General features: G+C 44.0%; 1 protein-coding gene across 1 annotated transcript in view; it reads left to right on the top strand.

Moving 5' to 3' along the window:
* Positions 1–16,953, top strand: part of niban1a (niban apoptosis regulator 1a) — a 24,758-nt gene extending 7,805 nt beyond the window's left edge. The window contains exons 2-14 of the mRNA XM_061239670.1: positions 3,728–3,858; positions 4,000–4,128; positions 4,565–4,679; positions 5,849–6,013; positions 6,976–7,091; positions 8,938–9,042; positions 9,490–9,652; positions 11,231–11,418; positions 11,661–11,807; positions 12,313–12,423; positions 12,592–12,699; positions 13,121–13,232; positions 13,755–16,953. Of these exons, the coding sequence (XP_061095654.1) occupies positions 3,728–3,858; positions 4,000–4,128; positions 4,565–4,679; positions 5,849–6,013; positions 6,976–7,091; positions 8,938–9,042; positions 9,490–9,652; positions 11,231–11,418; positions 11,661–11,807; positions 12,313–12,423; positions 12,592–12,699; positions 13,121–13,232; positions 13,755–15,358 (3,194 nt within the window). The 3' untranslated portion in view covers positions 15,359–16,953. The remainder of the gene's footprint in view (positions 1–3,727; positions 3,859–3,999; positions 4,129–4,564; positions 4,680–5,848; positions 6,014–6,975; positions 7,092–8,937; positions 9,043–9,489; positions 9,653–11,230; positions 11,419–11,660; positions 11,808–12,312; positions 12,424–12,591; positions 12,700–13,120; positions 13,233–13,754) is intronic.
* Positions 16,954–16,985: the final 32 nt, after the last annotated feature.

The raw sequence follows: 16,985 nt of genomic DNA, 5'->3' as shown, positions 1-16,985 counted from the left end.
CAGCCTAAAACACTCTGACAGAGCTGCCAGAATGCTACTATTGGCTACAAGTTATTCTGCTCTTTAGGCAGTAATATTAATTTTGGATCAAAAAAACTCAAGCACATTGGATTTGAAATGGAGCATATGTGGTTGTATTCAATCGCTTCCTTAGTGCACAGTCTGTCTTGGGCATTTGTCAATATGAGTTGTACGAATTAAAGTGAAGGAAGCCATTATGAGGCTGAGAAATACTGTAAGAAGAAAACAGTCAGGATATTTGGAACATTATCAAGAAAAGAGCACTGGTGTATGTTTGGGATCATTGCCTTGCTGTGGGATGAAGTATCATCCAATGAGTTTAGAGGCATTTGATTGAGCTTGAGTATAAAAGATACTTTTGTACACTTCAGAATTTATTATCATTATCAGTTAATACAAGTGGCGGCACGGATGGCGCAGTGGGTAGCACTGCCGCCTCACAGCAAGGAGGTCCTGGGTTCGAATCCCCGTCGGCCGGGGCCTCTCTGTGCGGAGTTTGCATGTTCTCCCCGTGTCTGCGTGGGTTTCCTCCGGGTACTCTGGTTTCCTCCCACAGTCCAAAGACATGCAGGTTAGGCTGATTGGAGAGTCTAAATTGCCCGTAGGTATGAGTGTGTGAGTGAATGGTGTGTGTGCCCTGCGATGGACTGGCGACCTGTCCAGGGTGTATTCCTGCCTTTCGCCCAATGTATGCTGGGATAGGCTCCAGCCCCCCTGCGACCCTGTTCAGGATAAGCAGGTTCAGATAATGGATGGATGGAGTTAATACAAGTGAGCCAACACCTGTGGCAGCCTTACATGCCCAAATTATAAGACTCCCACCACCATGCTTCACAGATAAGGGGGGTTGTACTTTTATTCTTGGCCAGTTTATTTTATCCTCCATACTTTGCTCTTGCCTTCACTCCGATACAATCAATCTTGTTCTCATCTGTCCACAAGAACTTTTTCCAGACCACTGCAGGTACTGGCTATTACCTGGGGTTACATGGCTCAGGCAGTAAGAGCAGTCGTCTGGCAGTCGGTGGGTTGCCGGTTCGATCCCCCACCCGGGCTGTGTCGAAGTGTCCCTGAGCAAGACACCTAACCCCCATATGCTCCTGACGAGCTGGTCAGCGCCTTGCATGGCAGCCAATCGCCATTGGTATGTGAGTGTGTGTATGAATGGGTGAATGAGAAGCATCAAATGTACAGTGCTTTGGATAAAGGCGCTATATAAATTCCAACCATTTACCTGGCCATCCTGTTTTTGCACCAAACTAGTGGCTTGCATCTTGCAGTGTTGCCTCTGTAGATTTGTTTGTGAAGAATGCTGACCCATCCACACCTGCCTCCTGAAGAGTATTTCTGATCTGTCTGACAGGTGTTTGTGGTGTTTGTTACAGCAGGAATTCTTCAGTCATCAGCTGTAGAGGCATTCCTTGGTTTACCAGCCCCTTTGCAAATATTCAGCTCACCAGTGCTCTCTTTTTTCTTAATGATGTTGCAAACAGCTTATTTTGTTAAGCCTATTGTTCGGCCTATGTCTCTCTATGTTTGGCCTATGACTGTTTGTTTTTTCCATGACTTATTTTTCAGCCACGTAATGGCATGACGACACACCAATAATGGACTCCAAAGGCAAACAAATGTCTAGAATCTAGGCTAGATACAACTAGGTCTTTCTTATACCTGCACTGAATAATGAAACAACTGAATATACCTGACTAATCAAAAACATCTGAGAACCTAACTGTCCAATTACTTTTGGACTATGTAAAAACGGATGTAATTCCTATAAGGATCACCCGATATGGATGTAAATACCCTCAAGGTGACAATCTGCACTTTACTTTTATTTAATTGTTTCATTTCAAATCTAGTGTGCTGGAGAAAAACACCAAAAGAACAGAAATTCCAAGTACAGCATTTTCTAAATACTTACAGATTGCACTGTATATCAGTTACAGGGGTTAAATGCACATGGTGCTTGAACATTCTCTGTCCCATAATCTTGAAAATCAGCAGATAGTACGATACTAATAAATGCTAGATAGGAATTCATCTCTTATTTCTCTTATTCCGATTCTAGAGAAAATAATCCACTGAGTAAATGGGCAGAGAACTTGGCAGCTCCACGTGACTAATCACTGATTCTGGCAGCTATAAGAGAGAAATGGAGGAAAAAAATGGAAAACTGAATCTTTGCGAGTCTGTTCACAACTTGGTTTGTTATTTTGGCCTGCAAAATCAGTCCTGTTCATGGAATTCCACTAAAATTGAGTTTAAGATTAAAATAGACAAAATGCCCAAATTTACTTTCATGTACTGCAGGTTTTCATTATATCAACAATTTAATCAGTTTGTCCTTGGAGAGAGTATTTACATAAGCTGCCAAGGTCATATAGCAGGGGCACAAACCCTCTCTAAACACAGTGGAAAAATACAGGCAAGCTCAGCCTTACATAAGTATTCCCGTTGTTTTCTGGGATGTACCCCCTGGGCCAGAATCAAACGCTTACTGTGCTTGGTGGTCAGGAATGCCATGTAGTGATGCATAATTAGCCATAGCCTTGCCCAAGGAGGAAGGGTTTCACTTTGGCAGAGTGGACTGGCGGGACTACAGGGCTTTGAGAGTAAACTGGAAAACACTGAATAAAAAATATTCATAACAGCAGGTATAAAATAGTATCATGATCCATTTTATGACAAAATAATTAGGGACACAAAATAAATGCTAATGTGCATTGGACCTACCATCAGTGTTCATCACCTGCACAACTATATAAAATGCTGAAGGAGCTCTTTGACCAATGTGACATAGGTAATCACAAGGGGATGCTTGTGTGATCTTTAAAGAAAATAAAACTATGATTATGAATTGCTTGCAAATCACCCTTCTGTAAAGCTGCAACTATCAGGCCTTGGGATACATATGAAGATATATAAACTCTATTACACTGTCGAGGCTGCATAGAATTTGTATTTCCTTTACTCCTGTCCTGGCCTAACTATGGTGTCTGGTCAACTGAATGGTTTCCTACAGGTAGTATCTGGTAAAACTATAGTGAATGCAAAGAGAGATTGATGTATTAATTGTATAATAAATATAGGGATCCAAATCTGCGAGAAGGCTCAATACATATTTAGAAATACTTACTTAGAAAGTTATTTTATCAAGTGCAATTAGCAATTCTGCTTACTGTCAATAATATATGGTGCATAGGCTCTGTAATGTAACTGCCCTGTAAATCTCCGAGCGAGACATTATAGAATGGACAATGATGTGAAAATCAGTTATGTACTATTGAGAGTTCATAGCACTTAATGTTTTATAAGTGGAAGACAGTCAATACCCATCAAATGCGGGTGCAAAGCTGACCGGATGAGTGGCCACTTATTGACAGCACTGTGTTCAGCTGGCACAAGGTTACATAATGTAGAACCCATTTCACGTTTTGAATGGGTGATCTGCTGTGTGCATTGTTGAACAACCATCTGGAGAGGGTGAGTTGGCAGTCATCTGAAAACAACAAGGGTGTTTATCCTGATGTGCAGGCCATATTTGCCATAGCTCTGGTAGCACTAAATATGAAGCTGAAGACATACATTTCCTGAAGCATTCTGTGTCCCTGGAGCTCCATTTCATATTGTTCAGCAGAGCTCCTTTTCCTCTATGTGTAGCTGTTTTGTGAAGGTCTTTGTTCTCTTGGGTTTCCTGCTACAGGTCATGCAAATGCAGAGCTGAAGGACTTCAGCACTTACTACAAGCATCAGTACCTGGTGGCCTTCTTCTCCAAAGTGCAGGATGAGGTTGAGCAGAAGAAGACGGGCCAGACCCAGCTGCTCAAACAGAGGGTAGGTTGAGGCCTACAGGGCATCGCAACACTGCTTTTTCAAGCCAGCGGTGATTTACTGGGCTTTGAAAAGACCATTAGCACAGCTCCCCCGGGGGAACAGTGCTGCTCTGTAATTGATTAATGTCGTCTGGCTATGCAGGAGCCCCCAAAGCCTGCTGAGGTCCTGTATGAGGAGAACGTGCTGTTTTTTGATGATACCAGGAAGTGGAAGGAGCGGCTTGTGGTTGTGCGAGCCAACTACAGTCTGGAATGTCATGACAACTACGAGGTAACCACTGAGATGTTGCACTTTATGACCACAAGCGCTTTGTCCTAACTCCTCTTAAGACAGGTACTTATAAGCTGATTGCTTGAACTTTCTCTAATTTAGTTTATATTAGGACTTTTTACTACAATACATGGTAATGAGCTCTTATTGTTTTTATCATTGTGATTATTACGATCAATAATATTGTCGGAGGGTTGCCAGTTTGATCCCACCCTGGGTGTGTTGATGTGTCCCTGAGCAAGACACCTGACCCCCAATTGCTCCTGACGAGCTGATTGGTGCCTTGCATGGCAGCCAATCGCTGTTGGTGTGTGAGTGTGCGTGTGAGTGTGAGTGTGTGTGTGAATGACTGAATAAGAAGCATTGATTGCACAGCGCTTTGGATAAAGGTGCTATATAAATGCCAACCATTAACCATTAACCATTGTTCTTCCAGACCTTTGTGAAAGGTGCACAACCACGGTACAAGCTCCTCCCAACAGGGGGCACTGTGCTGACATCAGAGGAGAAGTACATGGTCTTGGTGGACAAGTTCTGCCCTGACCTTAACAGTGAGTATCATGGTTAGCTGGAGCAAATGCTACCGCAGGGAGAGGTTGTGGAAATCCCCACTGTTTGTGTAAAATGGCTGTACAGAGGCATACTGCCGAAGAATGGCCCCTGCAGAGAGATTCCCCTGGAATGCAGAGTAGCAGCATTGTATCTTGTTTGAACCTCTGTCTCCTGCGTGTGGAATCTGTGGGCAGGTACACTGAACCCTGCAAGGGAGCGGGGAGGGAGTCAGGCCCCGCCTACAGCCAAATTCCAGAACTCTTTTCTTGTCTCACACGGCTAATGCTGTCTCCTGCACTGACACACAAGCTGGCCCAACTTCCTTCTCAGGAGCATAGGCTCCCAACTGCCTGAAGAATTGCTTGTATAGACATGCCCCCAAGGACTAAGCTAACAGAACCTGGCAATTGAAATCTGTGATACACAGATTAGACTTACTCTATACTGCAATAGAGCCATCTGTTGAAAGTGGAGATGCATATTTCCATGGCTCCATTAATGTTGCAGAAGTTGCACAAACTATACAAAATGTATCCCCACCAGAATCAGTGAGCAGATCAATACCAAAGATTTGTGAGATATATGTACGCTCAGTGAGCACTTTATTAGGTTTTTATTAGACTTAGTTTTTAGACTTGAAGTATTCTGCTGTTGTAGCCTATCCACTTAGATGCTCTTCTGCATAACCACACATTAGAACAGTGGTATGCAGAACAGCATCTCTGAACACACAACTCGTCAAACCTCTCAAGTGGACAGGCTACTGCAGGAGAAGAATTAAGTCTAAAAAATAGGTCTAATAAATACCTAATAGTGCTCACTGAGGGTATATTTCTTACAAAACTCATTACATGTAATTCAGCTGTAATATATTGTGCCAGCAACTTCCTACTTTTAAAAAAGAAAACAATTTAATATTAGTGAACTTCTCCTTTAATAACCTTAGTGTATTGCTACCACAATGGAAAGAAGCCAGGAGGATTAACTCCAATAGTGTGTTTTTTTGTGTGGCTAAGCTTATGTAAACAGACAAGGTAATAGTTTTTAGGCTATTGGTTTTAGCATTGTAGACATTACCCCAACGGCAGTGCCTTTTTCTAGACCTCAGACTCTGGCAGACAGGCTTGGGTTCTGGGTCTTTCAGTACTCTTATGTGTTTCTGTGGCAGACGTGAAGGAGGAGTTTGCCCCTCCCATGGCAACCTTGCCCGGGCAGTTCCCAGTGTACCTGAGGCTCCCATATCGGAGGGACTCCTACTTCTGTTTCCGACAAGAGGCCCGTCGGACCCAGTTCATCTCCGTCCTGACCGACTGCATCCGACACCAGAACCAAGGTGAAAAGACAGAAGGCCCAGCAGTGAGCTCAGTGTTAGCGCTCTATACTAGCTAAATGTTCTAAGCCAGCGTTTCCCAACCAGTCTGCCGAAAAAATGTTAAATAGAAAAATTCAAATGAATTAAAAAAAAAAACTTAAATGAACAAATCCCAATAACAAAAGCCCAAATAAATATAATAAAAATGCATATTGCTTATCTAAAACCCCAAAAGAAAAAGGCCCCCTGTTGACACGTCACATCAACGTCTCGCTTTTGAGAGCGGTGTGCCATGATATTATGTAAATTTGTAAAGTGTGCCGCAGAAGGAAAAGGTTTGGGGAAAGGCTGTCCTGAGCAGCAGACATCTCCCATTCACCACATGCAGGTTTCACAGCACTGTACTGTGGGGGAGGGGCTGCCGGTGCCACGCCACACAAACACGGAGGTTTCGCTCTCTCTCTCACGCCCTGCTGCAGCTGCAGAAGCACTGCATGTGCATCCTCCCCACCGCCACATTTGCAGTGCTCTCTTATAGCCGCTGAAATGTGCCAGCAATACTGAGATCAGCCTAGTCATATTACACAGCAGGTAAACTGATCAGCCCACAATTTGCAACATTCAGCACTAGTTTTACGCTACGTCTGTCCTTATGTTACTTAAAACAGGCAACGCTCAAGTTTGTTTTTTCAAATGAAAAACAATTCAGTCTGTCTCTATTTTAGTGTTGAGTCTCAGTCGAATTGATATGATTAATCTAGTATTAATTGCAAGTTTTTTGACAACATTTTGACAACACTTTTGACACTTCTTGGCTGCACTATCTATGTAATATCTGACTCTTAAATCAGCATGTGGCCCAGACAGTGACTAGGCAGTGAGCAGGCTTCATTCTTTGTGGTTCCAGCCTGGTGAGTTATGAGCGTGTGGCCTAGTCATATTGAGAACTCCTTTTATCAAACTGCCTTTCACCTTTCCATTAGATTTCCTAAGGAAGACGGCATGTGAGGTGCAGGCTTTCCGGAAGGCAATCCAGTTCTCCAGACAGGAGAAGGGTCTCTATGATTCATGGGAAATGCTGATCGGCAGCGACGTGAGGGTGGGTCTGTGCGCTGTGCTCATCAAGACGCTATCTGATTCAACCACAAAAAATGCTTGTGTGACAGTTTAAACCCACAACTGAGAGCAAACGCCCAGTGCAATGACTCAACCTATTACACATGCTGCTGGGTCCGAGTTCTGAGGAGGAACCAGGGTGATGAAGGTCTGATTTATGCTGCGACTACGTTCCTGCGGAACAATGTAGCAGAATTGGCCTTTGTGAATACCTAATGCCTAAAATTAAAAGAATTTGTAGTCTGACTCCACACTGCTGACTAACGCTTGGCACCATGCCGTTTGATTGCTCTGACAAGCCATGTCAGTCCTTAGTAGAGACTGCTCACAGGAGTTCAGCAGCAGTGCTATTGTCCTGCCAGTTCACAGGGCTGTACACCGTACCTTGTCATATCTCTGCACTGAATGGAATGAGTGCAATGCTGGGTGCAGAAAAAAATATACAAGGAGTTTCACTGAACAGTTTCACCCTTATTTTCACAGCTTCCAGTAAGCACATTAAGCAGTTAAACAAATATGGATTTCTCTTTCCATTTATAGATAGTAAAATGTCATTTCTTGACCAAATGTTTTTTTCACACACCCTCCCCTGCCCCTCATTGGCTAAATGTAAAATGAGAAACAGTGTAAGTAAAAACATTAAAACATTTTAGAATCAAAGTGAGAGACCAAAGCTGTTAACCACTTTAGCGGCTGAATGAATCCATAGTCATTATCTTTCTCTTTAAGAAAAATTACATATTATTTCCCCTTTTGATGTAAGTATTTGATGTATGATGATAAGGTACCCTTTGTAATGAATATTGACAAGTGCATTGTGATAGATATTTATTATTGTATATTATATGTCATTGTCATAATTATATTATTACTATTATATTATTACTATTATAATAATAATAATTATTATTATTATTATTATTATTATTATTATTATTATTATTACTATAAATAGCCCACTAACTTGATTCACACTAGCATTTAGCTAGCTGCCAGAACACTGAGAACTATATTGGAAATGATGCAGACTCTGACCTGTGTCAAATTAAACTAGATTCAGCCATATGATCCAATACCCAGTCAGTCCCAGGGTAATTCCCACTGCCACTCTGGAGTGAGATCTGAAGCTGGGGTGTTGTTGATAATGTTAGAAGGTGACTAACATATATTTAAAAAACAAGTTGGGTAGCTTGCTAGCATAATGTTAGTCAGTTAACCTCATCATTCTGTCTGAATATAAATTAGTTCTGCCCTGCACAGCTGTATTTTACATTGCTTTTCGGTTTGACGTGCCTAAATTGCAGCTTTTTTTGTGTTCAGTGATCAGTTCTGTGTTCGGTAGCAGTGTGACAGTGCTCTGCACTGTGTGTTCAGTGAGTGTGACAGTGCTCTGCACTGTGTGTTCAGTAGCAGTGTGACCGTGCTCTGTGCTGTTTGTTCAGTAGCAGTGTGACAGTGCTCTGTGCTGTTTGTTCAGTGAGTGTGACAGTGCTCTGCACTGTGCGTTCAGTGAGTGTGACAGTGCTCTGTGCTGTTTGTTCAGTGAGTGTGACAGTGCTCTGAGCTGTTTGTTCAGTGAGTGTGACAGTGCTCTGTGCTGTGTGTTCAGTGAGTGTGACAGTGCTTTGTGCTGTGTGTTCAGTAGCAGTGTGACAGTGCTCTGTGCTGTTTGTTCAGTGAGTGTGATAGTGCTCTGCACTGTGTGTTCAGTGAGAGTGACAGTGCTCTGTGCTGTTTGTTCAGTGAGAGTGACAGTGCTTTGTGCTGTGTGTTCAGTAGCAGTGTGACAGTGCTCAAATACTGACTATGCTGTGTGATGTGTTATTCAGGTCTTGTCCAACCTGGTAATGGAGAAGCTGTTGCCCACCCTGCAGACTGAATTGTTGCCTCGTCTGAAGGGAAAGAAGACGGACAGGAAAAAAGCATGGTTTGCTGTGAGTGGATCATGGAGCCCATTCATAGAAAATGGGGTTTTGATGGTCCTTCAGGGGTGACACAGGAATTATAACAGGCAGTGCTATAAAAATACAGTAACTTAACACACAGAATTGCAACCTACAATACAAGTACATCATTAATATCCCCTTTGTCTGACTTTCTCAAACGGCTCTCCCTGAATCTGTTTGTGTGTGTGTGTGTGTGTGTGTGTGTGTGTGCGTGCACAGGCGAGTGTGCATGAGTATGCCTATGCATTTATGTGTACAATTACGTGTACATGCATGTGTGAGTGTGTCTTTCCATCAGTCTCTCAGACATTTGAACACAGAAGTTAATGTCTACCTGTGAGTGTATGAGCACCATCCAGGACCTGTGGGATGCTGATTCGTAGCATGTGTTGCGTATGAGCTCTCCCTGACCCCCGCTGCTCTGTGTGTGCACAGACGGTGGAGGCCGCCTACATCCTGGTCCAGGAAGAGCTCCTGGCGGGGCTGACGGCTCTGAAGCAGGAATGCAGAGTGACGGCCAAGCAGCAGGAGGCCCTGATCCGCTCCAACATGGACCAGATCATCACCTCGCAGGACTTCCTGGCCGGGAAGCTGAGAGGTATGAGGCCAGAGACTTCTCCGTGGGGCTGGGTCACACGGTCGCTGAACCTGCTCCTGAACCTGTCAGTGAAACACTCATTCAATTTCACATAATCACATAAAATATAATGAATGTATTAAAATGAAGGATGTCTATGTTTAACAGACTACATTTGGTAGAATTAAATATTAATACAGAAATGTATTGTTATTTTGGAATGAGAGAGTTGTAGCATGGCATCGTGATGGAGATGTGAAGTTGGGAGGTTCCTGTTAGGGCCAGTATTGTGGGACCCCCTCAGGGTCAAGGGTGCTCTTGTTCTCCCAGTGAGGGAGTGACTGATTTGCCGGGAGAGTAAGGTTTTGCAGGCCTTGTGAGATGTTTCAGTCCAGGGGCAGGGTGGGGCACAATATTGTGGTGTACCGTTTCAGAATACACCCATCATCTGTTCTCAGTGGTGTTGGTGTCTCGGATAATATGACATGTTTTCTTTTTAATTGGGCCAGCAAGTTTTATAGATGAGACATCTCTCAGATGTTACTTGACTCATACATTAGTAAAAAAAAGTTTAATAGTTAAATAGTCATGACCTCTGGAGACCAGGAAATGGTTCTAGCCTCTAAATTATTTATGTACAGAGAGGAGTTTTGTACAGATAAAGGACAATTGAGGGAGCAGCTCCAGTAACCTGGCCCCAGGTGAGAACCAACAATAGCAGACGCCAGCGGTATAACAAACACTGTCGCAGTCTTCAATGGCATGAGTCTGGAGATAGATGAACAGTTAACAATAGAGGAGCTGTGCCTGTCGAGAGCAGCTCGCCTTCACATGATGTCACACGGTGTGCCCGTTAGCGCCACGCCCTGTTGTCTACTCTCAACCACAGAAAGAGCTGCAGGGACACATTTTGCACTGCTGAATACAATTACAAGTAAAAACAGACATTTATGATAGTTTAAATGCTAAAAGAAACACATTTTCATTTTCCCAATGTCTATGTCACGCTGCCAACAGATTTGTTTCTCAGCCCTTAATAAAGTCGATATCATTTTGCCATTTCACCTGGCATGTTGGTTGAGATTTTGCAGTAATACACAGGAACAGACAGTGGGCATGGGGTAGTTGGATGTCAACATTGGGTAAATTGGCATACAGATTTGAAACAACGCACAATGAACTGTGTATTATCAAGGCAGAAGATCTCAGTTGCTTAAAATATAACTCAATAATTGCGTTAAAAGTACACTCTAAGAAATAAAGTGACAGTGGAGGTACATTTTTGCTCTTTGAGGATAAAATTTTCCAAATGTATCCTCAGAGTACAGTAATGTTCTCTTTGGGTACAACTGTACTTTACTGTACTTTTTCCAAGCAACAAAGCTACATATTTGTTATGTATTGCTCACTAGGGGTACAGATTTATGCACCTATAGGGTACTGCCCTCCACAACATGCATTTGTACCTTTTTAGGCACTTTTCATACCTTTATTTCTGAGAGTCTAAGGCACTGCCGAAAAACTAGCATTAGCGACGGGGAAACTGCAGGTTATGTACATTTATACACAAACCAAATCTGTTTTGTTTCTGTGCTGTAGCCATGGCGACGGAGCCGGCGGCGAAGTTCTGCTCCGAGCACGTGCAGCCGCACCTGGCGCCAGTTCTGGAGGAGCTGATGGGCCCGGTCAGCGTGGGTTTCCAGGAGACGCGGGCGCTGTGCGAGACGCAGATGAGCCAGCTCTGCCAGGACTTCCAGGAGAACTGCAGCATCGAGGAGGTCAAGCTGGTGAGTTTGTTTGTTTGGTGGGGGCTTCAGACAGACTGTCGGCGACTCCGAGGTCACCAGTGACGCGTGACGTAGCCCTTGGGAAACGACACCCAAGGTAGCCCTTGGGAAATGACACGCGGGCATCGCGTAACTGGGTTCCTGGGGCAGCTCCCGGGACCTTGGAGTGACGCCGGCGCTATAGGCTCTGTTTCGGCATGCTGGTGAGCGCTTGGGCCTTTCGCCGCTCTCTCCCCCCTCAGGCTCTGGGGAAGATGCGGAAGACCGATCTCCAGGGCTGCTACGCTAAGGTGGACATCCTCCAGGGCCAGCTGCAGGAGCTCCACAGCCGCTACGGCTTTTGCAACTGCACGGGCCTGGTGCACAGCACTCAGATCGACATGCAGCAGGTGTGTCACCAACGCCAAGACCCACACTGTCGAATCATATCACTCACAACCCTCTTAACCCCTGTTTACTGATCATATAAATCCAAAGCCACTTGCCTGCTAAAGATTGAATCTCTGGCGCCCTCTTGTTTGTCACATTCAGTTTATTCTCAGACTCTTGAATATTTCTTCAACATCATTGCTGCCAATACAACTTCACCCACGTAAAAGGGACGAGGAGGAAAAGCGACAAAAATATTTCCTCAACATGACCTCTCTCTCATTACATTATATTACATGTTATATAGCTAACGCAGTTATATAAATACAGTTGATTAGAGTAACCAGGGGACAAGCCCCCCTGGAGCAATGTGGGGTTAAGGGCCTTGCTCAAGCTAAGCAGATCTTATCATGGCTACACCGGTAATTGAACCGCCAACCCAGTCATGTATCTTAACCACTAGGATACAGGCTGCCCAATGGTCCTTTATTTAATCTTTAATTTAGCCTTTCTGTACCTTTTCAGCTGATGGGGAATGCAGTGTACACATTTGAGCAGCTCCTCTTCAAAACCCTGAGAGACAACCCTGAACAGTTAGGCCCTGCCATGGAAAAGGCAAAGCACAGAGTCCTGAAGGTGAGCAGCCAGGTCCACACCACACTGAGGTCTCCCCTCAGATCTAACATTCTCAGGCTAACATCACCTATATTCCCAACAGATGTAGCCATAGTTAATATGGTCTGAAAACCGATATGATGTGTCATGTGATGCTTGCTACATGATGGCCTCTCTTGTGTTGACCAGCAATACGACTATGACAGCAGCACAGTGAGAAAAAGGATCTTCCAGGAGACCCTGCTGCACATGACTCTCCCTGCGATGAAGAAGAACATGGCTCCCAAATGCAAACCAGTGAGCGGTTTTAGTTTGCTACTTAGCACTTAACATTGTCAGCTCCATACAACTACAGGCATCCATCTTACATTACAAGCAGAGAGCAATTTCATGAAGTTCACCCAACAGCCCTAACACATCACATCCCACAGTTTACATATACATGCACTGTACAGATCAAGAATGAGGCTTAGGAGCTCTCATGCCACACAACCCATTGTTTTAATAAACTATCTTCTCAACACATAACCACTGGACAAAGAAAGTGTGCAATTGAAGCTCCAGCAGATCTCATTACATTCATAACATCTTTTTGAATTCAGTATTTCATGCATTTTTGTGGTAAGATTTGATATGAAATTTTGGGATTGGTTAATGAAACTACCATGTTAATCATTGTGTAACCTGCTGTTGAAATAACCTATGTTTATCTTTATAGGAACTACAGACCTTTGATCAGTACATCTTTGCTGATTATTCAGATTTCATACAAGTGGAAAATGTGTATGATGAAATTCTGTTGCAGACACTGGAATGTGACATCAGCAAAGGTATGGTGAATGTGTTGCAGAAATTCAATCACTGAACCAAAATGTGGACCCAGCTAACTTAAGCTGTGGCCAAATTCAACTGACCCAGGGCTAAAGGATTGTTTTCCCATTGCACTGGCCACACCTATAATGTAAAATGCTGCTGTCTGCCCAGATCAAGATGGCTGACCTGACTTCAACTACGTCCCTAATACTTAATATCTGCCCTTGGTTGTTAGTTTTATTAGCTGCAGTGACAAGCTCTCGCTATAAACACCAGTACAAACAGGACTGAGCTCCACCTGCAGTCCAGCTCATGCTAGGGGGCTTTTCTGACACCAATCAGCAAAAGTAAGGCCATTTGGAGCCAGAACAGACTGAGTCATTCTGATTCATACTGAATAAGGGTGCTCATTAGTCATGTGAGGTCATCTTTGCAGATGCTCTGTTTGTTTTTTGGAACATATTTCCTGTGCTGTTGCTGATTGGCTTTATTGTTCTAAGGGATATGCTGGAGTTGACTGTGCTTGCAATGTTTTTCAGTGGTGAATGAGGCTGCCAGTCTGAAGAAACACAACCTATATTTGGACGGCACTGACATGCGCCTTACAAGCCAGTCCAGTCTTGAATGCCCGACCCCTCCTGGATCCTCCCCTGTCAGCCCAGCCAAGCGTCCCCACTCACAGACCCCTGACTCCCCGCTCATAAGAAATGGCCAGCTAGTGCTTACAGAGCAGAAAGACACATCCAGTGTAGATCCAGAGCTGGTGGAGAATTCAGAAAAGCATGTCGCAGCTGAGACGGTGAATGGGGATGCACCCAGCACTCTTGAAGCTGAGAAGATTGCATCTAGCCCAGTTGAACCTGGCAAACCTGAAGCTGAGATTACATCTAGCACTGCTGAAGTTGACAAACAGGTCACCCCTAGCACACCTGAAGCTGAAGTGAATACATCTAGCCCAGCTGAACCTGACAAACAGGTCACCCCTAGCACACCTGAAGCTGAAGTGAATACATCTAGCCCAGCTGAACCTGACAAACAGGTCACCCCTAGCATACCTGAAGCTGAGACAGTAATCCTACCTAGCCCACCTAGCGTACCTGAAACTGAGAAGGAGCTCACGCCTAGCACAGCTGAAACTGAGCAGGAGAGCAAACCCACCACAGCTGAAACTGAGCAGGAGAGCAAACCCACCACAGCTGAGGCTGAGAAGGAAAGCGCACCAAGCACTGATGAAAACGAGGAGGACAGTGTAGCCGGAGAAGAAAAAGAGGACACACTCAGTGGGGCAGTGATGGAGAAGGACATGCCTGGTCCAACTGAAGCAGAAGAGGACACACCCATTGCAGCTGAACCAAAGAATGAGGACACGAGTGTCACAGCTGAAGCAGAGCGAGAGGACATACCCAGCGTATCTGAGATACCGACAGAGACTGCTGCTTCAGCCACACCAGTGTCCTCACCAAGCCCCAGCCCTGACTCTGCTAGTGAGGAAAGCCCTGATATGGATGGCATGGTGACTCCCAGTCCCACTACTCCCTTGGCTGAGGCTGGCACAGGCACAGGCAGCCCATCTATGGTTGCGAACGACAAGCCTGAAGAAAATTCTGCAACCGACCCGACGCACCCCCCTGCAGATGCCGTCACAGACACTGGAGCACCCTCTACGGGTTGTCCTAACACTGAGGGGCCCGAGATCACAGTAGAAGCCCCGGATAGCGATATTGGAGTAATGTCTGCTGGGGACACTCACTCCACCGAAGAGGTCACGGAGAGCGACGTTCCTCTGACCTCCGACCCCACGGCAGAGGGAACGGAAGGGGACCCAGAAGCCCTCAACGTTGAGCCTGTTTCGGAGGCTACAGAATCCGAAAAGCATGTTGAGCCCGTCCCCACTGCTGAAGAACCAGGAGAGGGCGCTGTAACCCAGGGAGAAGAGCTCGTCGCAGAGACTACGGAGAACGCCCTCCCCACTGCGGCGGTCTCCCCCAGAGTCAGCTCTTCGGCCGAGGCTGATCCTGCCAAGGAGCCTGAACAGGTGAAGGCCTCGGCCTTGGACTGTGTCAGGGAGATCCGCGACCTGGTGGTGGAGGTCTTCGAAGTGGAGGAGATGGTGCAGCGCTACCCGGACAGCGGAAGCTCATGATCCCTGCTGCCAAGAAGATGTAGCACCCGGGAACAGGAACACACAGGGCGCGGAGGCTAGAGTACCAACACGCCTACAAACCTACGCTTAACAGTGGCCTGGCTAACGACATTCAAAATGTGCCTTATTTTGAGGACATAAGCTCTAAGTCCTGCCAATCAAAGCGACTATCAGCAAGGTAGCAATAATAATCCATCTCCATTTCTCCTGACAGTGTGGAAGTAAAACCAAAAAGATTTTCATCTAGTTTAAGGATTTAAGTTATAATTCCTTTAATATTTCAGTTAATTACTTAAAGGGATATTTTTTGGGGTTAATATTTTTACATATTATTTCAGTTTCGATTTATGCTCTCAATTGGTCCAGGCAGTATTTATGTGCAATGGCAGAGGTTTTAGATGCATAAAAATGTTTCTGATGCTGGTAGAGGGTTTAAAAGCTAGAAAATACATAAAGTGTGTCCAAAGCAGTGTGAATGTTTGAAAACACTAAAACTGGAATATTTCTTGGAAAAACAAAGGGAATTATCCCTTTTAAGTAGAATAAAAGCATAATTTCTTTGTTTCATGACCAAGTACCAAGTACCAGTTTTATTCTGGTAGAAATAGTTGTATTATAAAAGTACCTTTTCTTTTTAACATTTATCTAATTTATATTATTCAAATGATTTCTTTTCATGTTGTTATGTGATCACTGTAGTGTGAAAATGGCTTTGAAGTTGAAGAATTACAAGTTAGGAAACTACTGGAATGTATACACTTAACTGATATTTACTTTTTTGCATCAAGACAAAGAAGGCACAACCTGGTTGCGAGTATGTTGTGAGATTTCTCTCCTAGATATCCTCATATGATCCAATACAGAAATTACACACACATTCAAAGCTGCTTACCATGAGGAAACTAGGTTTCCCTTCTTCATGAGAATCTGTTTATGCTAACTGGGCATCTTTCCTTTTTTAAAATCCATTGTGTATTAAAATCTACGGTTTAATGCGTTTTAGGTTCTAAGTGCCTCTATAAAACAGAACTGAGTCCAAATGTGAGAATGATTTTCGATATTTTCCTTTTTTGACAATTTTATATTGTGAAGTCTGTCCAAACTATACAACCATCCATGATTGCCTGATTGTTGGGTGTAGCTTTATTTATTGTTTCCATTTTCAATATAATCATACTGATTTAACACGTATCCCGTGCTGACGTATGTGAGGAGAAAGGCAGTGTGTTTGCATTCCAAATAGACCCCTTTCTCCCTGTTCCCATCTGTACGTGACCACTTGGATTTTAGTGGCCATGAGTTTACCTGGGCCATAAAAAGAACTCTTCTGTAGTAGTAAACTATTAGAGGGATATTATTGTAACAGAACTTTGATAATTCAATTTGGTCCAAATTAAAGCAGTGCTAACGCTTGTGGTGGCATACTTTAGTAGTGCAGCTGTGCAAACAGGTTTTTTCTATGAACATACACATTATCTGGATAAAGGATATAACCCATTTGTTTTACTGAAAAATCACAGGTGAGAATGGAGTAATTGTACACTGATATGTATAGTGAAAACCAAACTACAGTAATAAAAATAATTCAATAAGCAGTCTGGTTTCTTTGATTCAGAAATTAAGCAGT

This window comes from Conger conger, chromosome 4 (assembly GCF_963514075.1).
Source record: "Conger conger chromosome 4, fConCon1.1, whole genome shotgun sequence".
Taxonomy (NCBI): Eukaryota; Metazoa; Chordata; class Actinopteri; order Anguilliformes; family Congridae; genus Conger; species Conger conger.
The sequence above is the reverse complement of the archived record's forward strand: the minus strand, read 5'-3'. Positions and strand labels throughout refer to the sequence as shown.